Source organism: Brachionichthys hirsutus, chromosome 11 (genome assembly GCF_040956055.1).
Source record: "Brachionichthys hirsutus isolate HB-005 chromosome 11, CSIRO-AGI_Bhir_v1, whole genome shotgun sequence".
NCBI classification, from domain to species: Eukaryota; Metazoa; Chordata; class Actinopteri; order Lophiiformes; family Brachionichthyidae; genus Brachionichthys; species Brachionichthys hirsutus.
The window spans coordinates 11,780,821-11,805,332 of NC_090907.1; the positions used below are offsets into that span (position 1 = coordinate 11,780,821).

At 42.2% G+C, this 24,512-nt stretch overlaps 2 protein-coding genes across 2 annotated transcripts; one reads left to right on the top strand and one right to left on the bottom strand.

Moving 5' to 3' along the window:
- Positions 1–171: 171 nt before the first annotated feature.
- im:7138535 (uncharacterized protein LOC797998 homolog) lies at positions 172–4,101 on the bottom strand. The gene is made up of 8 exons (XM_068745579.1): positions 3,946–4,101; positions 2,507–2,613; positions 1,994–2,119; positions 1,599–1,843; positions 1,452–1,532; positions 1,255–1,371; positions 1,010–1,156; positions 172–922 (listed from the first exon to the last, which is right to left on the bottom strand). The coding sequence occupies exons 1-8, from the start codon at positions 3,987–3,989 to the stop codon at positions 755–757; spliced, it is 1,035 nt and encodes a 344-aa protein (XP_068601680.1). The 5' UTR covers positions 3,990–4,101; the 3' UTR covers positions 172–754.
- Positions 4,102–7,368: 3,267 nt separating this feature from the next.
- On the top strand, positions 7,369–23,905 carry nlk2 (nemo-like kinase, type 2). The gene is made up of 12 exons (XM_068745377.1): positions 7,369–7,498; positions 7,637–7,718; positions 11,819–11,948; positions 12,693–12,748; positions 14,380–14,486; positions 17,262–17,347; positions 18,699–18,908; positions 19,700–19,801; positions 21,257–21,343; positions 21,917–22,115; positions 22,276–22,369; positions 23,706–23,905. Exons 1-12 carry the CDS (start codon positions 7,369–7,371, stop codon positions 23,758–23,760), a joined length of 1,338 nt encoding a protein of 445 aa, XP_068601478.1. The 3' UTR covers positions 23,761–23,905.
- The last annotated feature ends 607 nt before the right edge of the window (positions 23,906–24,512 follow it).

Genomic DNA, 24,512 nt, shown 5'->3' on the forward strand with positions numbered 1-24,512 from the left:
ATTGGATTATCTTCCCTTACACTATCCAGTCAGGTATAATCTTGAAAAACATTTACATTTAATGTTTAATTAAAAAATGTATAGCAAAATTTGTCAAGCCTTAGATTGAACAAAGTTTGTAAAAATTAATTTACGCTTCGAAACAATGTACAATTAGCCCCTACAGTTGTTTCGTGAGTTTTATTTAAATCGCATGTAAATAAATTAGGTTGTCATCATCAAAACGTAATGTCGCAGCATATCATGCTCTGATGTCATCAAACGTCATGAAGCAACATCGCTATCTTTTTACATACCGGTAATCATGTATTACATGCCGATGCACCTGCTGCGATATCAAAATTAGGGGAAGCAATTTCAAGCAAACTTTTATTGAAAAAATAATGGATGAATGAGAATAATTAACAAGCAGTAATTGCTCAGCCATTTAAACATACTGTAATTAATCTTACCAATATTGTAAATGACAAAAAATACAAATTTCAGTGTTTATTCTTCACTACACAAACCTATATTTAAACATAAACAGAATTTCTCTTTTTTTCATAAACAAAAATATCAAGTATCCATATAGCAGCAGGAAGCTTTTTTAACAAAATCCGGAATGTCTCCATAACACAACTCAGAATTACGCACACATTCAGACCTATACAACTATACGTATACAATAATATCATGTGTAGAATTGAATTTAGGTTTTAAATAAGGAAAACACTCTGAAATTAGTTATGCCGTAAAGCCAAAGAATGATATTTTAATCATTTTTCCCTCTTTTCTTTTTTCCAGAAAATTTACTTCGCTGGTGCCGGCCCCCTCCTCGCTCTGATTGGTTTCCTTTCACTCTTCGATCTCCCCATGCCGGCATAGGTGGCTCAATTTCCCCTGGTCGCCCCCCTCTGTCTGGTACAGAGCCCATCAGCGTCTAGTGAGACAAAGAAAGCAAACATTAGAAGCCATCCGTCTGGGATGCCTTCATTCAGAATTACAGTCAAGATTTGTCGAACTGCACCTTGTAGATGGCGGTGGTGGTGCCTGCCTTGATTGGCTCAATGAAGGACTGATCCTCTCTGGCAGCGATCAGAAGGGATAGGGAGACTCGGGAAGAGCAAACGAGGGACGAGAGAAGAGGCACCGATACCAGGGCGTCACTGCGCTGCTGTAAATAACAGATTCAAACCATTCCTTTCATCACAGCACATAAATGAAGGTATGGCTTGCTCCAAGAGTGAAGATGCAGTCGTTTAGCACGCCTACCTTTTGCTTCTCCCCCCATGAAAAGGACTGCAGCGTAACCTGAAAGCGTTTAATCATCATCTGCTGCCGACGCCAATAGTCCTCCGAAAGAATCCGGTTGATTTCAGTCAGCTGCCTCTGAGACGAGACAGACATCGAGCTGGTGTTAGCGCTAAATACGACACACCACGGAGCGGGGAGCAGGCCTCTCAACATACCCACTGCTCTGAGCTCAGGCCGGTGTTGAGAAGCGGGTTCGTCATGTCTCCAGAAGGCAGAAGAGCAAGCCTCCTCTCGACCTGCAGTGAAAGAACATTAAAATCCTCTCATTCTGCGGCTCATTTGCTCTGGGATGTCGGACTTGCCTCGTTCAGCACATCGGCTAACGGAGAGGAGGCGTCCATGCCGAGCGAACGCAGCAGTAATATCCATTCCGCTTGCATCTCTGCCTTCCGTCGCTCTTGTTCCTCTTCGTTGGCCTCGGGGAGTTCAAGGCTGTGATCTTCAGCTCGCTGCTCCTTTTCAGGCCCTTCTCCCATTGTCGCCGCCTCAGAATGGGATTCTTTGCGCTTTATTATGCGAGCTGCTTGCAATTCCGACACAAGGAACTCTTAAAAGGACAGGGGGAAAAGGATTTCAAGATGATAAAACTATTCTCTTTCTTTAAAAAAAATTAAATGGGAAGTAAAAGTACAAATCCAAGGATCATCACATTAACGCTTCAAACACCAGAATCCTGCAGATTCGTATGGGTTCTCACCCGCGACCTTGTCGAGGGCCGACGGTACCAGCACCTCCGACGTCAGTTCAGTGAGGGGCGACACCATGTTGGAGAGAAGACCTCTCAGCTCTCCCACCAGCAGGACGCCACCTGTCCTTGTTGAGCCTAGAAAAATGAAAGGCAAAACTGGGCTTCTATGATTAGCATTTAAAATGAAAAATAGATACCATTGATAAATAAAAGGATTAAATTGTTGCATCTTTTCTTTTTAAGGTGCCTTACTTGGCCCAGGACAAAAAAAAAACCAATCCCCCCCCCCGCCAGCTCATCCTCCATGCAGCTTTTACCTGCCGATACAACTACAGGATAGAACATTTGAATGATCAGGAGTCGGATTTCTCGACTATAACCCGCGTGTTGAGAATGAACACAAACCTGTCCGACCCAGATTTAAAAACAGAAAGGCTTTTCTCGGCTTGAGCGCTGACTGTGGAAGCGAGCACAGTCACAAGGCTGTGTCTTAAAACGCCACAGACAGAGGTGGATCATAACCTTGAAGCGCCGGACAGACAGCCCCCAGCTCCGCGGTCAACCAGGTGAGCAGCGGACACGGGAGTTCATCACATTTACACCGAGTAAGACAGGAACCATCCGGGTATCTGAGGAGGAGATAAAGGCAGGTGGATTGACAGGACGGGCTTGTGTGAACCTCAACATCAGGGCTCGGCGCTGCATTTCCGAGGACGCCCCCCCCCCCCCCCGGATGCTGGAGAGAGAACGAATTTCAGGGAGCACAGAATGTTTGAGACAAAGTGTTTCCTGTTTCTACAACTATTCAAACTGCGATATTCCCTCAGGGATTCTTCAGTTCCTCAGCAAGCTCCTCTAATTCACAAACTGCCCCGCTCCTTGGTGTCATCTGGTATGCCCTCTGAAGCCTGGGCCCAAACAGCGGTGCGACCCCAGGAAGGTATAAAGACAAAAAACATGCCCATACCAAATACAGGCATAAATCACTTATCTAAAATAAACACAGAACAAACCGAATCATCTTATATTATCAGACACATCATCCTGTTATGTTGTGTAACGCTCCCTTGCATTTCCGGATTGCATCTACTCCAGAAGAGATGCGTTGAAAAGGCATCTAAAGATGGGGGGGGGGGCTCTTTAGAAATGTGGGTTTATAAATGACAAAATGTGGCTAGTAAGAGCATAATGTCAACCCTAAAATGGAATAACAGAAGACAAGAAATACCGGTTCGGTGATCTTTATCGGGAATAATTTGCGTTGATTTGTTCAGTCAATCTATGAAGTCTTTCCAGAACATTTGTGTATCGGGACATGAAACAGTTTCAAAATGCAGTTAATTCAAACAAAGCCTAAGTCTCGTGAAATCACATAGTATTCATTTCTTCGCAGTGGACTTCTTCTATTTATATTAATATTTGTTGGTCAAACAACTTTTCAATTCAATATCATTTCGAGATGGGATCTGTCAGATGTTCAGGCAGTGTGACTCCATCCAATAGATCCATTACACACCAAATATCGATCTATCCACCTTCTGCAGAACAAGTTTCCTTCCTTCCGGAGGCACAAATCTGTTCAAGGTGTCTTTATGTGGCGTGAAGCTGTGACTGCAAAACAGCGAAGCCTGACGGTGATAGTTAGCGATTCTAAATGCAATTAGCTGCCACCATATTCACGTTTAAATTCACATTTCAGAACATCCATCTTATCAAATATGGTTTGGTGCGGGATGCCGCCGGAAATACCCGAAGCGAGGTCGTGACTCGTGACGTACTGGAAATGCCACATTATTACACTGATTTATTTAGTGATATGCATGCTTAGCTCGACAACATATACGGTATATATATCTATATCTATATATCTATATCTATATAAATATATATATACACACACACACATCTGGTGAAGTTGGTGTCTGTTTGGCGCACGTTACGTCAAGTTCTACGTTACTCACCCCAAAGCTTTAATAGCGGAAACTGTCCCAGCGCTTCGATCCATCGCCAATAAAGTAACAAACGAAACAAACGAAAAGGTTTGATCCCATTCAATCAGCTCTACGCAACTAAAAGAAAGTTCGGGCGTCTATATATATGTCAATAGCGCTGCGCTTCCTCTCGTTGCTGTTTACTGGTTGGTAACACATCGCCCCCTCCTGGCCGGAGTGTGCACAGACACCAACACTAAACAGGAGTTATGATATAAATCATCAAGATTATGACAATCATTTCTATGTACTCTTGCAGGTAAGAACTATAAAAGCTTTCGTTTAATGTAGAGTGCTACGATTTGATTCAACATTGATTTTCAAAATGAAAAATGTACAAACAAGATACAATGTTTTTGCCCAAAGTTTCTGGTCCGAGTCGTACCCAGCTGTCTCTGGTCGGATCCAAAGTGGATTTTTTTTCTGCTAAAGTTGGGTTCTGTTTTTCCCTGATAATCCTGAAAGTGCCTTGAGATGATTTTCTGTTGTGATCTGGCGCTGTAGAAATAAAACTGAATAGAATTGACTGCAATGTTAACATAAATGTCAAAGTGATACAGAATCCAGGATCTCTTCTGGATCATCACCAAAATGGAATCACCTGTTCCTGGTAACATTCCCAATTTCCTGAAAATTTCATCCAGATCTGTCCAGAACTTTTTGAGTTATCTTGCTAACAGACAGACGATTACATCGCATCCGCCTTGCTTCAACGGAGTTAACTATATTGTCCCCACGATGGCCTTTAGACCTCAGAGCTGTTGCTTGGAATACAAAAGAACCGCTGGAGGAGTGATCTGCAGGTTTGAGCCAAGTCTCCATTAGAAATGCACTATTAAATGTATTCAATAAAAAAAGTGAGAATAAAATAATGAATAAATAGTGATAGAACTCTCTCTTAAATAGTACAATTCTGCACTACACTGACAGATGCTGTGACGACAACAGCAAAATGATCCAGCTGTTCGCATTAAAAGGTCACTCTGACAATCACAGCTTGCGATGGAACAAATCTTCTCCTGCTGTTCATTGTGGCCTGTGTGGCGTTTCCCGATATTGGAAGGAGCTGGCATACAGAGTTATGCACGCCGATGGAGAGCATCCCAAAGACGCTCAATAGGCGACATCCCTTGTGAGAATGTAAGCCATCGAGAACTGGGACGTTTTCAGCAGGCAGGAATTGTGCACAGATCCTTCAACATGTGGCCAAGGTTCATTATCATGCTGCAAATACTGCATGAGGTGACGGTCCGATCGAAAGGCAATGGTCTTCTCATCAGGGTACCTGAACTAATTCAGCCAATTATCTCCTTATACAGAAATAAAACTCTGTTTCATCTCAGGGTAGACATTTATCGTTAGGTCTGGAGGCTGTCCTTGAGTTGTGGTAAACATCTTCCTGAATTGGACAGTAACCAGAATGTTTGACGTCTGTCCTTGAACTGTAGTAAACTCCTGCAGAGTCAAAGAGTCCGGAGACGCCACGGTGAACGTTACGCTGCCTGTAACAAAGGAACGTTTTTTTTTTGTGGTTCAGTAATTGTGAAAGCATCTCTCCAACAGACGGGTACAACCCAAATACTGATATACATGTGCAGTACATGGATGAGTACAGAGGAAATTCCTCCATCGAAGCCAATGCAGTTAAATAATTGACTGAAACCAAAGCAATATTCTAGAATGTTTTTAACAATCGAAACATTAAAAAAATAGACATGTCGAGAAATAATGCAGATTAGATTCAACCTATCTCAGAATGTACAGGACTATAGGCATTGCAGTTCAATATGTACTTTATTTTTTCTAGATTTTACGATAGAGGACCCGGAGCCCACAATAAATGACAGAATGTGGGGCTTCCACCTCGGCCTGGTTATAACGGAGACACTATAAAACAAAAACCAAGCCAAATTTTTAGTTTCATTATTAAAGCGGCCAGAAAGTAAAAAAAACAAAAATGGAATTATGCATGGGATTATTTCTATGCAACATTCTGGGAGATCACCCGAGTGGCCGCAACCCTTGACCTTTAGACAGGCTAAACGAGGACCACTTCAGGGACACCTGTAGCTCGTCATGGCCATGGTCTCCCCTTATCATTTTCCAATGTTCTTCTTGTTCACTCTTCCTGCAACGTTAGTCTGAATTCATTCGATCAGCTGTGTTTTCACCATGCGCGCGCACGTGTGTGCTATCATGGGGGGTCCCGCGGGGGGGCCGTGGGGGGTCCCGCTGTCATCGCGGCCACCTGCCCCACTGGCTGCGCGCACTGACGATCACGGCGAGCGTCTCCACGTCATCCCAAGCGTGGCTGGCGATTGGCTGCTCCGTCCTGTATAATCTCAATCTCAATCTCAATCCGCCGAGCGACCGGAGGTTTTGTTCCCCAATAGATCAATTATTCCTTTTTAGTTACTTTGTGACCAACACTCGCTGCCTGCGTGGATCCGCGGGCCCGACGCGGCTCGTTCTCCGCCGGCGCGGCCAGCTGGCTCACCGACGCCGACCCGGACATGATCGATTAGCTACAGATCCGATCTGTCCGGTTGAACCCCGCTGGTTGGTTTATTCCGCATTTAAAGGGTTGAACTTTTGTTGTTGTTGTTGTTGTTGTTGGATCGTCTCCGAGCGGATGTTTCCACGTGATCCCGCTGCCGATGGGGGGGAATAAGTTGCCCGACAGCCGCCTCCGAGGGTCCCGAAGCTTTAACGTCGTTAAATAATGCGCGTTTGTGAGCGGCGTGCGCGTCGCTGCTTGGATCGGTGGAATAATAACACGTGAGAGGAGCGGACGGCCGAGGCCTGGCCGCCCGCCCGCCCGCGCTCTGCGCTCTGCGCCCGGATACTCCTCCTCTACACCGGATCAGCAGCCATAATCACGGCCAGAGGATTACGCGCACGGACGGACTTGGCTGGTCGGCCTCGCGCGCACATCTGCCGGTAAATAACAGATGCGTTTTCCGCGCCGCGCGGTTGTAACGGGACCGTCGCTGGGACGGCGCGGATGGCAAACTTGGACACTTTTAAAAGAGGAACGCGCCGCTTCCAGCGCGACAAACTCTGGATCCGGTTCTGTGGAGACGGGGAAGCTTGATTTGATCCGGGGGGCAGGCGGGGGGGCACCTCCATCATGACTGACGCTTGTTTTGTATTTATTTAGGGCTATTTTCCGTTCGGTCCATTTCAACGCGCCCTCTCACCAGAGATCTGGAGAAGGCTGTGCTGCTCAGGACGTTCCCCGTTACCAGCCCGAGGCTCGTTCGGAGGACGCGGGTTCGAGTCCCGCCGGCGCCATGGTTGACTCTCCACATTCAAAGTAGCTGCTGCTGCATCGTTCAAGCTCCAAATCTCTCTGTTTGCTGTCAGAGTCATTGAACAGATGTTCCCAACATGATGGCTGCCTATAACGGGGGCTCCTCAGCAGTGGCCGCTCACCACACGGGTCATCACCACCTGCAGCACCTTCCGCCGCCCCACGTGCACCACCCCCACCACGCGGGTCAGCATCACCTGCAGCACCCGGGCTCCGCTGCTGCTGCGGTGATGCTCAACCCCGGCCAGCAGCAGCAGCCGTACTTCCCATCTCCCGCCCCGGGTCAGGCTCCCGGGCCGGCGGCCGCCGCAGCTCCGGCCCAGGTCCAAGCTGCCGCTTCGGTCAAAGGTCAGCATCAGCAGCACCATCAGCAGCCCCTGGACATAGAGCCTGACAGGCCCATCGGCTACGGAGCGTTTGGGGTCGTCTGGTAAGATCACTGCAGGATGTTGTTCTTAACCTGAACAAGCTTTGGTGACCTTAAGCCAGGTGTACGCTTAAGGGAAGGATTAAGTGTCCTATAGCGGGGGTCGCTCGGATGCGCCTCAACAGTAAGTCACACTTTGTAAAACTTTTCCACAGACGCAGAAACTCGGCTGACGAAAGCAAAGTGTGGAATTTAAAAATCGTAGTTTTGAAACTTATCGAAACTTATTTCTCTCCTTTTTTTCCCAATTGTCTGCAAAATTAGTTGATTGATTTTTAAACCGATGGAATTTAATTCGTATAAGTAAAAATGAAAGTGCTGCTTTTTGCTTACATGTGTTTAAGTTCATGAAAAGCAATACCTTCAGCAATGAAACAACTTCTGTAGAGATTAGTGCCTTTGGGCTCTTCCCATGGATCCATTCCCAACGTTGGAAAGCCATTTTCTGCATTTGTCGAGTGTGAGACGCACGGTGGTGCCTGAATCAAAGAGCTGCTAGATGTTGAGTTTTGGAAGAATTAGGCAGAAAAATAAATTGCCTTTACTTTTTTTGAAGGAGTTCCACCGTATACTGTGTGTGTGTGTGTGTGTGTGTGTGTGTTTAATGCACTCATAGAATGTGTTTCTGGTTTGAGGAGATGCCTTCCTCGGCGGGTTTGTCTTGATGCCCAGGATCTTAGTCCTTGCCATCTGTTTTCCTGAGCAGATCCGATTTGAAAAGGCTCAGTGAAGGTTACGATGAGGTCGGCTGTAGTTTGTACACGTTCTGTTGCTCTTCACAAAAGGCTTTGAGCTCTGCGTTCCTCGACCGAAACGTTTCTTGATTAATAGTAAAGAATTATGTTCAACCCATATGCATGGTAAATGCATAATTGTGTTCTCTCACTTCTTGCCCTTCTGGGAAGCACCTTCTCGTACATTTTTCTTCTTCTGGTTTCTGTCTTGACAGTAATCCTGTGATAATTTTCCACGGCTCTCCATAAGAAAGTAAAAAGATTTGCTTAAATTCCATCGCTTTTTGCTGCTAATATTCACACCAGAGGTTGGGTACCTCCACCAACTTCATATTTTAAAGAAATATCAAGTTGTAAATGTTTAATTCAAAGGTAAGAACTCATACTAAAAGCACATTTTATTTTATATTACAGTAATCTTTCATTTATTACATTATTTTGTGTGTGTGTGTGTGTGTGTGTGTCTATATATCAATTTAAAAACATGTTTTTTCCATTGTTATTTGCATTGATTTGGGTGTTTTTTTTAGGGCTGGAATGGAATAAATGTTTAATTGAATTGAATTGAGCTTGGTCCAGGAACGAATTATACTCGTATCTCGAGGTATTATTGTATAGGGAGAACAATGGAGGTCCGAGCACTGAACCTTGAGGAACACTGTGATTAACTTTGCTGTACACAGAAAGTCATTGTACAAACGTGTACAGATATTGATCTGATTGATATGATGTAAACCAGCATAATGACGTTCCCTTAAAGCCAATTAAATATTTGTGTGTTTGTCATAATATCTGGTGGTCAGAAGTGTGAAATGGAGCACAAACACAAGTCCGTTGTCTGGTGCAGTTAGAAGGCCATTTGAAACTTTGACCAGGGCTGTCTCTGCACTGCGATGAGCTCTAATGCCTGAATTAATGTCCTAAAATAAGCTATTTTAATAAAACAACAAAGACAAAAGCCACATAATTGACCTTGTGGCAGTCTCTTATCAATGAGATTCCAGCCTTTAAAGTTGATGTGTGCTGTATCACATCTGAGTGGGATGTGGCATGATGTAAAAATTTTATTGAATGTCCTGCCAACAAGACAGTGTTTTAGGAAATGATCAGCATCAATAAACTCAACATCCACTGCCACTTCCTACATATTTTTGCTGAAACATACTTTAAAAAAGGAAGATATTCTACCATTTAAATGTTTGCTGTATTTTAGAATCAGAGGTGTTCCATGGTGTTTGATCTCAACGCTCATCTGAAATACTTAAATTGCTCTTTTTTCCTCTCAGAGATGACTAAAGGATGCAATTATACATTTTTAGAGATTGTCTTCTTAAATCTTGAAACATTTTGAGGACATGGACTATTTCTCAATTCTTATCTCTTCTTTTTCTGCAGCCTTGTTATAATTGAAATAATGAGTAAAATATCTGTGAAAATCATTTTTTTGCAGTCTTGCAAGGATTTCAAATTATGGAATGTCTCCTGATGGATGAATGTAGAATAATTTATAAGGCCTTTAATGATCCATTTTTAAAATCTATCATCACATCTTGATATTTGGGACAAAATCTGGGTCATAGGCACACAACCATAAGAGCTTAAATAATTAATCTAACCGACATAATTTTACTTTTGCCTGCCATTACGTCCAAGGAATTTGAGCCCATGGATAATCTGTGTTCACCATCTTATTTATTATATTTTATTTTATTTTATCTCAGTCAGCTGTGTGAATTCTTACAAGGTAATAAGTTATTTGAGGTTTTTCAGTCAGGTTTCAGAGCTCATCATTAGTTAAAGTCACCAATGACCTTTTAATAGCATCTGATAATTGATTATCTGATTATACCCGGGCTTATTTTATTAGATCTCATTGCAAATTAGTCTTTCTGGACTGACTTTTGGAATCTCTCTAAAGTCTGTAGGCTGACAGCTCCACAGCTTTATCACTGAACGACAGCATATACTGGAAGACAATGAAGGGGGGGCAGGGGGGGGGGGGGGTATTTTACAGTTCTCCCTCATCTACATTCTCGTCACACAGAGACAAATATCTCACTTTCCTGAACTAAGAGACTCTCTGTGGTTTCTGCTCGTCCTGCACAGCTAGCAACTAAGTTACAACACGTACCGGTAGTTACCCAGAGCTCAAAGCAGTCAGGCTCAAAGCAGTCAGGCTCAAAGTATTTAGCACACATGAAAACATTTTGGCAAATTTTCGCCAGTATATTACCACCGAAATAAACTTTTTCCACTCTGTTCTTCTGTCCTCCGGAACTGGTAGCTGGTAGCTCTCCTCTCTAGTGCCGTGCAAATGATGGGGCGAGTCATGCACGAGCCACAGGTAGAGCGCAGACACGGGGAGAGTGCATGCACGTCTTGTGAACGCGCCCCTGATGTGACATCACAACGGGGAAGAATGCTGCCAGACACGATTCAATATTTGATTACAGATCTATGCAAACTACGGAGGATTGACTGGATGATTTAAATTTGAAGTTTTTGGGTTGGGAATGACCCGAAACCACCAAATGACTGTACAAACATGGGGAAAGTGATCTTTTTTCATAATATGCCCCCTTTAATGTCGAATTATCTTGTCTGCTGCTGCTCTCTGCTCTCTTTGTTTTTGACTCTCCACCTACCTGTCCTTGCCCCGCTCTGTCAATGTCTCTCTGTCTTTATAACGCTGGCTTTTCCTTTCTCAACACAACCGGTCCAGACAGATGGCCGTCCACTATGAGTCTTAGGTAGATTGTGGGCGAATGTGGGCTGGTGGTTTATAATTAAATGAGCCCTAGAGTCTTCTGTAGATTGAGATTGAAGATTCACAAGATTTTGAAGGGACTGTCGCCTCACAGCAAGAAGGTACCGGGTTTAAATCCTATCTGTGTGGCGTTTGTATGTTCTCCCCGTGTCCGCGTGGGTTTTCTCCGGGTTCTCCGGTTTCCCACCTCCAGAAACTAATTGGTTACTCCAAATTGTCTGTAGTGTTTGAGTGTGTGGCCCCGCGATGGTCTCGCAATGCTTCCGAGATGTACCCTGCCTCTCGCCCACAGCAGGCTGGGATAGGCTCCAGCAATTCTGTGAATCCTGGCTGATCGAGTGCCAACTAACTGTAAACTATCAAGCTTTTGCACATGAGCTTGCTCATCATTAATTTGGAAGACTACCATTTTTAGGTCTAAAAAAAGATCATCAGAAATTCTCTTCTGGTTTGACTATCTGAATTATATCATGGACTTTATATACCGGTGTATATATAATGAATGATTTAAATTATTGTAGCAACCTAAATAACAATTCCAAAGTACGAACTCCTCAGACGAGCTACTGTAACGTGTGATGTCGTCCCTCTTTCCCACCCAGGTCAGTGACAGACCCCCGAGATGGAAAGAGAGTTGCCCTCAAAAAGATGCCGAATGTCTTCCAAAACCTTGTTTCTTGTAAGAGGGTGTTTCGAGAGCTGAAGATGCTCTGTTTCTTCAAACACGAAAATGTAAGTATACGTAACAATGCCAAAGTCAAATCCACAGCCATCTGCGGAGGCAGATCTGCAGATCCCTTTGCATGCCAATTATTAAGGGGTCTGGATCCTGAGCCGGGTGCAAGTGAGAAGAGTCCATCAATAAAGAAGAAATGAACCCTTTCACTGACACAAGAAGAATATATTCCCAGAGTGAGAGATGAATGGATGCATAACATGGTATAACTTCAGGAGAGACTTGTAGAACAATCGCAGCAAGCAAAACATTTGAATCCACGTGAGTTAACAGCATGACCGGGCAATGTGTAGCTTGGCCGTGTCTTTGTTTTTTCTGGTGCATGCTCGGTAAAAGACGCAGCTCGTTCTCGTTTCCGCAGATAACAGCCATCACAGTCCCTCTTCAAAGGTCACATTTGATGTAAAATATGCTTTTTCACCAGCATAAACGAGGAAAGAAAATGCACATCCTCTCTTTTGCTTGTTCCACCTATCAGAAAATGGTTTTATATTTGCAGCTCCTCTCTGGTTTGCACTGCCAACACACACAGTGGGGCAAAGCAATGGCATTTGCAAGCCACACCCACTCCCAGAAAGAGGTGTGGCTTGTCTAAACTTATTCGCATCTTAAGCCACAATGTCATTGAATGAAAGAAACCTCAAAGTTGTATTTTGGGGACTTCAGGGCCTTAAATTAAGCTTTCAATAGAAGTAAAATGATGAATGTTTGATGTCTATTAAAACACCTTCTCTCCCCAGGTACTTTCTGCTCTGGACATACTTCAGCCTCCACACATTGACTACTTTGAAGAAATGTATCCTTTTTTATATATATTTATATACAGTAATACCCGGACATGCGAGTATAATTAGTTCCTGGATCGAGCTCGTAATTCAAATAAATGTTTTCCATATGAAATAACAATTTAATCCTTTCCGGCGTCTAAAAACACTCAAATCAACACTGATAACAATGGAAAAAACCGTTTTAACTGCTACACACACACACACACGATGTAACTAATGATATACAGTATTACTGTAAGATAAAATGTGGTTTTACTATGAGATTAACTTTGAGACAGACGATTGCACTAACAGCGGTGAGCAGAGCGCTGGAGGATGGAATTGGACGGTACGTAACACTTTATACAGTACTTGTACTTTACATGTACTCTTACATAAACTTAGACATGGTAGTTCTGCCTCTGGAAGGCTTTGTGTTCTTGAGAGCATCCTTCTGTTTGAGGATTGTGCATAGCATCGATATACTCCGCTCATGCTGGCGTGTCCCATCACTTACGGACGCCACGCTGATAGATAACTGCATGCTTCATCTCCATCGTCATCATCGTCTTTTCTTCTCACTGCCATCCTCACCGCACACTTTCTTTGGACCCATCACTCATAAGGAAAACTCACAGATACAGCCAGAATGAGGTCAGTAATGGAAACACGGGAGACGGAAGGTGGAGAACACCTGAACTGATCTAGAACTTCCTCGTATCTCAAATTTATGCTCGTGTCTCAAAGCAAAATATTGCTCGCAGGTTTGCTCGTGTCTCGTATGTCGAGGTATTACTGTACATGCATAATAAACCGGTGTCCAAAAAGAGATGGAATGAGTCTATCGTGCCTTCACTGTGTTCTGGGATCATTCTTAATTATTACATTTATTAGTGGCAGCTTTTATCAGGATAAAATCTCTGTGAAATTTAAGAAAATCGGCGCCGATCGATCGGTGCATCCCTAATATTTTCCATGGACTGATATGAAATTGCAGAGGACAAAACAAAGAGAAATTTGAGCGATATGAGCGAGGTTCTCGTTGGTGTGCCATCCTGGGACGCATTCTGGGACAGGGTACGGAATTCATTCTGTCACACTCGCTCCGACTACGTGACACAAAATGATGCAACGTATTCAAACTACCATGAGAGCAGGCATAAAGCAACTAAAAGAAAAACACATTGGTAAAAGACAGAGGCAAATTACTGGGCGGGGCTTACCATACCTGGCAGGGGGGAGGGGGGAGGGAAGAAATCCTGAAGTATGTGAATACTGCCAAACACCATACAGTCTAATTATTTGAATTCATGCCCTATTTTTTCCAGATCACCCAGAGGAAAAAAATCAAATGGAATAATTCGGCGTTGAGGAAAGGGTTATAATGAAACTCATTCAAATAGGTATTCAATCCGAGTGTGGCTGGAGACGTTGGTCTAAACAAGTTATATAAGGAATAAATGCAGGGACGGAGCGTCGGCTCAGACGAGTGATATACAGAGAAAAAAGAAAAGACACAATAAAACAAATGTGTGGAAGAGATGAACTTATGGCGTGTGGATGACACTACTATTTAGTCATGGATCAAGAATCTGCCTACCTATTTCTTTCTTTTATTCCTATTTGGCAATCTGTTTTTCCTTTATTTCCCATTGATCAGCTACGTGGTGACCGAACTGATGCAAAGTGACCTCCATAAGATCATCGTGTCACCGCAGCCGCTGAGCACAGACCACGCCAAAGTCTTTCTGTATCAGATTTTACGCGGTAGGTTTTCTCTTTGTCGTTTTCCGTCAATATGTTCTCGGCTGAAAAGTAAAAGGTAAATTAAAACGAAAGCAATTGTAGAATTTTGTGTCTTCTTACTTAAGAGATTCCTTACTTTTTTTACTTATGCCTTTTTGAGATCTCTATATTTATTTGATAACCTATGGAATGGATTAGTTTCTTAGTTATGTGTTACTTTGCAGTTAATCTGGTATTACTTGTGATATGTAACCAGTCAGATGGTGTTGCAGGTGGCGTCCACAGAAAAGATGCTGCATCAGAGCCAAAGAAGCACATTTTTAAAATGACAATATCAAATGACCAGTTGCTGCATTAAAAATCAAATCACATGTATTTATCATTTGTTGGAAAATTGTAATGAATTATTGGTTTTAACAAAGCAAAAAATGCACATTTGGTGATTTAAAAAAAGCAGGAAATTTAATTAATCTAAGATCATTTAGAAGTACAAACAAAAGGCAAAAAATATTCTGGTAAAAAAAAATATGTAAAAAACAGAAAGTCCAAGGAGCATGATATGTACACAGAACACAATCTCGCAAGAACACAAGGTGAAACGGGCATACTGAAAAAGGAGAATACACACAGCTGGACTAAATACACACAGGAGACATTCAAAGCACACAATCGCATATAGGAGGCAGGTAATAATTTATTAATCCGAACAACAACAAAAATCAAGGAATGGAATAAATATTCCGAAAAATGTGCCTATAAATAAATACTGGAAACAAACTAAATCCAAAACTTCACAATTCGTGAATGGAAACAAAAAAAATGAAATTAAAGGAAATTAGTTTTCTTTGAATTATTTTCATTTTGCGCAGCAATTTAAATTAAAAAATTAAATAATCTCAGTTTCCATTTTTTTCCCTGCTGTTGATTCTTTTATGTAACACAGAACAAGATAATTTGCAGGCTTACCTGGAAATCAACACTTTCCAGATTAATTACAAGAGCAAGTCAATTTGAATGTTGATGTTTTGTGTTGGTCAAATGAGACGTGAATGAGAGACATGAGCGCTTTGATTTAAGTTTACACATCTCAAGACAATCTCAATTTGACATTACAATTTCTTTTCCCCCCCCATTTTCCTTAATGTATTCTGTAGATTTAGAGTTTTCACTTGCCATGAAGCATTTGGGTATTTTAGACAAACCCCCCTTAAGTGAAGCTTTTTGGTGGGTGTCATCCAATAGTGTCTCTTTTATTAATGTTGCGTTACAATGAATGTGATGAATTTCACTAAGGAAATACAATTTTATGTTTTTGGAAATCCAGGATGTAAATCTATGATCCATTTGATTGGGATTGAATCTAGTCATAAAAACACAATTTAAGTATTTTTTTAATGTAGCAATTAATCTCACATACCCTTCTTTCAAGATACTCCAGATTCTAATTGGGCTGTAGTCCATTCATTTTGCAGCGCATTGATATAACATCAAAGGCTTTTGTGAGCCAATGCTGCATGAATTGGGGGATGATACATTATAGAGGGTTTGATATGCTAATTAAGGGTCTAATATGGGCTGCATAAAAATAGTTTTGAATTTAACCCTTGGCTTCTTCCCTTGCCAAATAAACCAGAGATAATCTTGGGTACTTAAGATCATTGTTTTGAGGGGATTTCGATCAGAAGTGCTTGAAATAAATTGATGGAGGATGCTTGTCTTTACAGAATTGTAAAGAGGGCTGAGAATGGTGACATTTGAATGAGTTTCAGTGCAAATTAAAACCATTTGTTTTTATGTTTCACAGTTTTTTGTAATCTTTTATTTCCGTCCATCTTTGTCTCGAGCCACTATTATAAAATGCTCTGATCGCCATCTCAAAGCTGAGTCTCTCAAGGGTGCGGATTCCAGTGATTTCTCAGCATCCAAGCTGACAGGCACAGCTTGAGGTTTGTTTTGCTGGAGAGAATTTGCGCAGTGAACATCTAATGCCGTCTCGGGTTTTGCCTGTAATAGAAGCCTTTTTACAAAAATGGCTGCGTTTAACATTCACCACTGAAATTGGTCGATGAGAGCCACATTTTAGTTTTTCTTTCCCCTCCTCTGGGACCATTTAGATCACAATGATGGGGCAATATACGGCTCAGTAAGGATAAATGACACGGTTGGAGAAAGCTTGTCTCAAGTGGGAACGCCTTGGACCATTTGGACACAGAGCGATCTGGTTCGGGTGACCTATTCGTTTCGAGCCTGGAGGTGGCGCTGTTCTAACCCGTCTCAGTTATCACAGCCATCAGTGTTTGGTTTTGTTCCTCTGATAGGACATGTGACTTCAGAGGTTGTTGCTGGTCTTCCAAAGTGGGGGTTTGGGTTGTAATACTTCATAAAGGTTTTTGGGATTTAATTTTGGGATTTAATTTTGGCGTGAACTGAATATTGTCTTTCATTTGAGACATCATGTTGCTGCCAACTGATTTTTCTTTTTGTGTCAAACACACAGTCGGGCATGATAAGATGTCGAAGCAGCTTCAGAATATAAAATAATGTATAGTTGTAAATGCTCCACAATTTGTCTTGAAATATTTTTGCGTACAGCGGGTACATAGAACATGAAAGTACACAGTCGATGAGTTGACTCCGTACAACAGCCTGCAATTGTCAGCCCACAATGTCAGCCTCTTTGTTTCACGAGTGCGTGTCAGCCCTGTATTATGTATGTTTCAAATGTGACACGTAAAAAAGGGTGATATTATCCACGTTGATATTCTATTCTTTTGTCTCAACCGCCAACACCTCCAGGACTGAAGTACCTTCACTCTGCTAGCATTCTGCACAGAGACATCAAACCTGGCAACCTCCTGGTCAACAGCAACTGTGTGCTCAAGGTGTGTGGAAAATGCTGCATGCCTTAAATGGTTTAAATGGTAAACTGAGGACAACGTCAGAGTGACAGACGTCTTTAAATTCTGCTTGTATGTAGTCTTGAAGGTTTGATCTTTGAATTCTTGTTCAGACTGTTTGATTAAACTTCAGGCTCGTGTTGAATCCGGTTCAGGCCAAAGATTCAGTTCTGCAGAAAAGTGAACTGACCCATCTCAGCGCGACCCCCCCCCCCCCCCCTGCTCCTTTACTTTAATAAGGGTTAATAAGGGATCAGATCTAGAGTAAAGCATGAGAGTATTTCCTTGAAGGGTGAATCTGAATCATCTGGACTCCCGCATGTGTGATACAGCATTACATCGAAAGAACACTCATTTGAAGACAGCAGCATACACATTCTGGACTGAGAGGACACATGGTTTGAGAGGAGGAAGTTATATATTTCAAATTGAAATGGGCATCTGTAAGCAGGTGTGGGTCCACCCACGACTTTTTGACCACGGTGGCAGAGTGGTTAGTGCTGTCGCCTTACAGCAAGAACGTACCAGTTTTGAATCCTACTTGAGCGGCATTCTCCCCGTGTCTGCGTGGGATTTCTCCGGATTCCTCCCACCTCCAAAAACATGTAATTTAGGTCAACTGATTACTCCCTAAATCAGGGGATTTATTCATAAGGAGGAGCTTTCTAACATCACACGGGGGACAGAAGAATGAAATCATAACCGATCCCTTATGGCATGTGCCAATGTAGATGGTGGGGATGATAGACAGGTTAAAGATGGTAGTGGTGGTTACCTGCAGTTTACGGGTCCACATAAATCTAGATTACCCATCCTGTGACATCATCTGTGCTGAAGACAACAGCGGGATTATCATCAGCCAGACTTCCCTCCAACACGGCTGTCGTTTCATTTAAGTTTTAAGTCGATATCTTCTCCTCCTTCAGACATTGTGCATCTACATAAAGAACAATGAAAATCCATACATGAAAAAAGACAGAAAGCAAAGAATGCAACAGACATGGCAAATTCACAGTTTGATTGGGGTTTAAAAATGGCAGTCAGGAACGTTGCCACAGTTTGGTTGAACAACTATCGACATGATGCGGTGTTTTTGGCTTCTGTTTGCACAGTGATGCGCAGCAAGCTCGCTGGCTTAGTTTTATGGTTTGATTACTAAAACGAGACATTTCACTGGTGCATCAAGTGCTGTCATTTTAATGTTTAGATTTGATACAGCTAATTGTTTTTAAGTTCTCATCCTCATCGGCGACATTAGAATAAGAAACATGAATGAACAGTGAATTATAAAAAAAAAAGGGAGTCTTGTTTTACCACATGAATAACTGCCTTCCAGATCTGTGATTTTGGCTTGGCCCGAGTGGAGGAGTCAGATGAGGCCCGGCACATGACTCAGGAAGTTGTGACTCAGTACTACAGAGCTCCTGAGATCCTCATGGGGAGCCGCCACTACTGCAACTCCATTGATATCTGGTCTGTAGGGTGCATCTTTGCTGAACTTCTGGGGCGACGTATCCTCTTCCAAGCTCAAAATCCCATTCAGCAGGTAATCCCCGATCTCTTGAGATATCGGTTACAATATAAGGGATTTGCAGTCGTATTAGAATCTTTTTTTTTTATGTTTTATGTTTCATTTCTAATGTTTTTGTGAGAAACTTATTTTTGAGTCTGCGCCTGCTTCTTCCTGTATTTTTGCACCTTTTGTTTTTATAATGAACATTTCCACAAGTTTTTTCCATCGTCAGTGAAATGTTAGACTGCCTGTGGAGAGGCGTGGCATTGAAAGGGCTTTCAGTGGCTCAGAATATCATTGCTCACATTTTTCCTAGTTAAGCCAGTCATAGCATCATCTCATATTCTGTTTAAAAGCCAGTTGTGCCTGCGACTGGTGCATTGCTATTTTTTCATCAGCACTTATATTGCTGTGGTGGGACTGAGCTCTTTGGCTGGTGGACCCTCTGTGTCAACCTTCTATTAATTTCCTGCATGTATGAGCAAATGAAGGAGGATGTGCATAAGATCCCCGTTTACCAGTCAATGACATAAAAACATTACTCTGACTAATTAAAAGGACACTTTGCACACTTTGTCAGATGATACAGGTAGTCGTCGACCTATGACCTATGTGACTTACGACAGTTCAACTTTATCACCGCATTGGCCTGTCTGTGTGATTACAACATACCGGAAATCGAGTGAGCGAGTCGAGTGTCTGACAGTTTCCGCGGCGTCAACCACGATGTCTACCAAGAGGAAATTCTTTCATAGAGGCTTTCGAACTGCTCTTAGTCTAAAGTGCAAAAAGCAACCTCACACCTGTCATCTGATTGGCTGCAGCTGGATTTAATCACTGACCTGTTGGGGACTCCTTCTATGGATGCCATGAGGACAGCATGTGAAGGCGCTCGTGCGCACATTCTCAGAGGACCTCACAAACAGGTAAGCAAAATGTTTTGCCATAAAAAATTTCCACCCTTCTCGTCATTGACGCAAGGCAAAGCAACAGGAGAACAACGATCTAAACAGCAGCAGGACGGACCTGCTTGTCCATATGTGGGAGTATTTTGGAGTTTGATAATGTTAATGTCATACAGGAACTTGTTACACTATGATCCATATCATCGCTCTCTGTCTATAATAATAGACACAATATTGATTATTATGGAAATTTCTCAACTTTATGCGACAAGCAATATTAATTCTGTTAGAATAAACAGGTGAACAGAGCTCTGCGGCAGCATGGGTGCAGCTTAGGGCTTTGCTCAAATAGAGCAATACTGTACCACCGTAATGGGTCAGGGCATTGAAACTATGATTCCATCTGTCATCTTCCCTCAAACATTAAATAATCCATCCATTTTCTCGTAGCCGAAATGACCTCAGTGCCAGGGCATTAGATTTACTCAGGGAAAGAGGCCAAAATACACAAATAATGTCACAATGAAATCAATGTATTAATGGCAGAATTATTGTTGTTGACTCTACTTCATATTATAATGGTAGCAAGCAAGGCGACTTAAAATTTGTGAGCAGTGTTGCCGATGATTTCACCAGATCTCAAGGGGTGGGAGGGATGAAGACGATGGAAGAAGATAATAAATCTGACCCAGTTTATCAGTGTCATTAAATTATCTGAACTTCTGCTGTCAGACGCAAATCTGTGAAGTTACTGTGTGTGTGGGTTCATTGCCAGCTCGGCAGATCGGGCTGAAACCACACTCTCTTATTAGTTCGGATCTGTAAGATGTTTGGCTTGGTGTGACAAGAACATGAGGGAGTAGTGTAAAATAAAGCCTTCATGATTCAAAATATTTTGATTACGTCCTGTGTGTGTGTGTGTGTGTGTGTGTGTGTGTGTGTGTGTGTGTGTGTGTGTGTGTGTGTGTGTGTGTGTGTGTGTGTGTGTGTGTGTGTGTGTGTGTGTGTGTGTGTGTGTGTGTGTGTGTGTGTGTGTGTGTGTGTGTGTGTGTGTGTGTGGGTGTGGGTGTGGGGAGAGACTTGATCGCGCTTCGCACGTCCAGCGCTCCCTCTGTCTCCTGCATGAGTCGAAGAAGAAGAGCAGAGTGGATGAAGTTTATTTTTTGTGGTAATGTTCCGGTGAAAAATGGCAAAATTGTTTTGTGTGCTAAAAACGCCCATCACGGTTACCATGGTAGCGTGCTCACTATGACCGTACTTTTGCTTCCGGGTTTAGAGCGTTTCTGGCAGCATCTGTTTGAGACAGAAATGACGGACGCTGTCCTGCAGCATTTGGTTACTATTTAGACCAAAGACTGGCACAGATATTTCATCCAAGTGTTTGGGAACTGCGTTAACTTGTGGAAAAAGGGTTTAATATGGGACCTTTAAAGCGATAGTGGAGGATAGCTGGTGAGATGTTTGCTTCGTCTGCAGCCTTCCCTTCCTGTTCTCTACACGCTGTCTAGCCAAGCAACCCATGAAGCTGTCCACCTCCTCTGCAGGATGCTGGTGTTTGATCCGGTGAGTCATTCTGCTATGCATAGATCTGCGTCGCGTTTCCGAATAGAAATGCACCCATTCACTGAGTGCAATAGCCGATAGGTGCTACGTAGCACGTGGACCGTGTCCCTGCTCAACAATGGTCTGTTTCTGACAGTGAAGACTATTTACACATTTAGTCAAACACAAATGAACAGTACAAGGGGAAATAATCAAGGACCTTTTTGATTTCGCTCTCTTCACAGATCTGCTATGAGGCAGAAATTGAGATCAGCTCTGCAAAGCAACTTCAACACATATTTAGCTTTGAAAAATGCAACAAGCTCACTTTCACTTTCACATTGGTGATGTCTGGCTCAGAGGGTCAGAGCGTCGTCCACATATCTGCGTTTTGAGCCCCGATACCCCGTCTATATGCCGGTGTATTCTCTTTAGCGTGACACCCAACCCTAACTTACTGCCTGGAAGGGCTAAAGTTACTCCAAAACCTGCTTCATATCGGTTTCCTTTTTTCTTTTTACGTATGTTCTAAGGCCAAGATGAAAAGCACTTCAATCTTCTTAGCGTCACATAGCTTGTGTGTTTGGTCTCTAGTCAAAGAGGATTTCAGCCAAGGATGCCCTGACTCATCCTTACCTGGACGAGGGGCGACTCCGTTACCATACCTGCATGTGCAAATGCTGCTGCACCATCTCCTCTGGCCGTGTTTACACCAGTGACTTTGAGCCTGTCACCAATCTCAAGTTTGACGATGGGTTCGAGAAGAACCTGAGCTCTGTGAGACAGGTGAAGGGTAAGCTTCTCATCTGATAAAGTAATAATAATAATGCGTTTGTTTTATAAAGCGCTTTTCTGTGCACCCAAAGACGCTTTACATTGTGCATTATTCATTTGAATTTAGAGGAGCTGTTTGTTGACTCAGATTCTGTGTTGCTCTGTTTTGTCCTTCACAGAAATCATCCATCAGTTCATCTTGGAACAACAAAAGGGGAGTCGAGTACCGCTCTGTATTAATCCTCAGTCAGCTGCTTTTAAAAGCTTTATCAGGTATGAGTAAGTGAAGTACTTACTTGCTAGTGAAATTAGGACGGTATATGAAATGTCTATTTTAGCAGAGCAAATCGCTTTATAACTTTGTAGCACCGCATTTTGTAATAACTTGCCGCATTTTTTAACAACATTCTTGAACCCAATATGTAATAAAGTTTGCCACATTTTGTAATTGTTACATTTTGCACCGGTTATTACAAAATGCAGATGTTAAAGGAAATGTTATAATTTGGTGCATTATGTAATAAACCAGCAAAATGACATATGCTGCATTAACACAAATGGAAGTGGAATAAAGTTTTTTCTAATCTAGATTTATTTTTGTCTTTTTTTCTGCTTTCTAATCACATAATATTTGTTTCACATATTCCAGATGTGTGTGTGTCATGGCTCAGAGGGTTTAGTGCACTTTTTGTCTCTGAACTTTCAAACACGCTCTGTATTATTATAATAAACAGTTACATTTTGACTAATGAAACATCTTACTAGTTATTAAAATGAATTCTGTTATGAGTCATGATATAATACTTAAAATCAATGTTGTTCTAACATTATTATGCTTTTCTCAAATTAAGACATCAAATTAAGACAATGCACCAATTATTACATTTTCTTCATAAAAAAAAGTTCAACATCTGCATTTTGTAATAACCAGTGCTGTATGTAACAACATATTGCAAAATGCGGTGTCATTACATAATGACGTGAAAATGTATTACATTCTTACATAATGTGGCGTTATTACATAGTGGGTTGCTACTAACCTCAATTCAATTCGTAAAGTGCTTGTGTCTTTATAAATGTTACACTCATTCTGAATTTTATGTGTGCCATAAAATATCACTCCAAAAGACCCCGACTTGACGACGGCATAAAGCCTTTATATACCTTTCAGCTGTAATGGTGCGTTCACAGGTGTACAGTTATTAACCCTGTCATGGACACTAACGCATTCCATTCCGTCATAGATACCGAGGCTGTTGAACTGACCGTTGGTCACAAACACGGTTTTTTTTTTTAAACCAAATAAACGTCTTTACCAGAGAGGCTGCAGATATTTTTGAGCGTTCCTGTCCTGATCTGTTGTGTTGCTGTTAAAATTCAGAATAAGCATGTCTTCAGAATTCAGCGAAATTGACAAGTTACAACTTTAAACTTTATTTACTTTTTAACATCTTTTCACTTACATTCTGAATACATATATATATATATCACCTTGGATTAAATATATGAAGCCATTTTCCATGCATTTGTAGTGTGAACCCAGTGACGTTATCTGTAGCTGACATGCTCTTGTGTTTTCTGACGTTAACTCGAACCTCCTCCTGAACAGTTCCACAGTGGCCCAGCCTTCCGAAATGCCTCCGTCTCCGCTGGTGTGGGAATAGCTGTCACCATCGTTCACGACAGACAAGCTGCTAAACTGGGAGCGAGAACTTTTTTCTGACAACGCTGATCATCTGTGTAGCATTTCACTGGAGAGCAGGACTCGCAGGTGCACTGTGTGTGTGTGTGTGTGTGTGTGTGTGTGTGTGTGTGCGCACGCGCGCTGAAATCTGAAACAAATGAAGTAAGAAAATCCACTGGTAACGCCTTATGCACTGGAAAATTCCATCCTTGCTCCCATCTTTTCTGACAATCGATTGTATTTGTTTTGGGAGGCTCAACATTTTTTAACAGAAAGCTGCCCGTCCTCTAAGGATTCATTTTAAGTTTTTATGTATTATGTGGCATTTATTTTCCATTAGCATTGATGAACGACTAATTGCATTTTATTTTTTAAACTGGGGATGTACTGGGGATGAGTGATAATGATAAATTACTCCAATACCACCTCACCTGGTATGTGGAGGAGTGAGCGCCTTCAATGAAATCAATTTGATTAAACACCTGAAAAGTCAGCACAGTGTTGAGTTCAAGGGGGCTCGTAAATGCAAGCGGTGGCTAATAGTCCAGACAAGGAGAGTTAAATTCTAATGTGATGCAGTAGCATGTTGTGAACTGGCAGCACGGTGTTGGCAAACACTCAAATGTAAAAAAAAAAAAAAAAAAAGCGGTATTGATGCGTCCCTATTGTACATGAACAAGTTTTTACAATCCGTCATCTGATGACATCATAAAGTTAAAGTGAAGAGGATGT

Bases quoted from the DNA above. Each gene is read 5' to 3' on its own strand.
- im:7138535 (XM_068745579.1), bottom strand. From the start codon at position 3,989: ATGGATCGAAGCGCTGGGACAGTTTCCGCTATTAAAGCTTTGGG. The intron at 2,614-3,945 runs GTGAGTAACGTA...TCTCCTCCTCAG, and splicing joins TCCGCTATTAAAGCTTTGGG to ATACCCGGATGGTTCCTGTC. The intron at 1,844-1,993 runs GTGAGAACCCAT...TGTCCTTTTAAG, and splicing joins GGCCCTCGACAAGGTCGCGG to AGTTCCTTGTGTCGGAATTG.
- nlk2 (XM_068745377.1), top strand. From the start codon at position 7,369: ATGGCTGCCTATAACGGGGGCTCCTCAGCAGTGGCCGCTCACCACACG. The intron at 14,487-17,261 runs GTAGGTTTTCTC...CAACACCTCCAG, and splicing joins TCTGTATCAGATTTTACGCG to GACTGAAGTACCTTCACTCT. The intron at 19,802-21,256 runs GTAAGCAAAATG...CTTCGTCTGCAG, and splicing joins TCAGAGGACCTCACAAACAG to CCTTCCCTTCCTGTTCTCTA.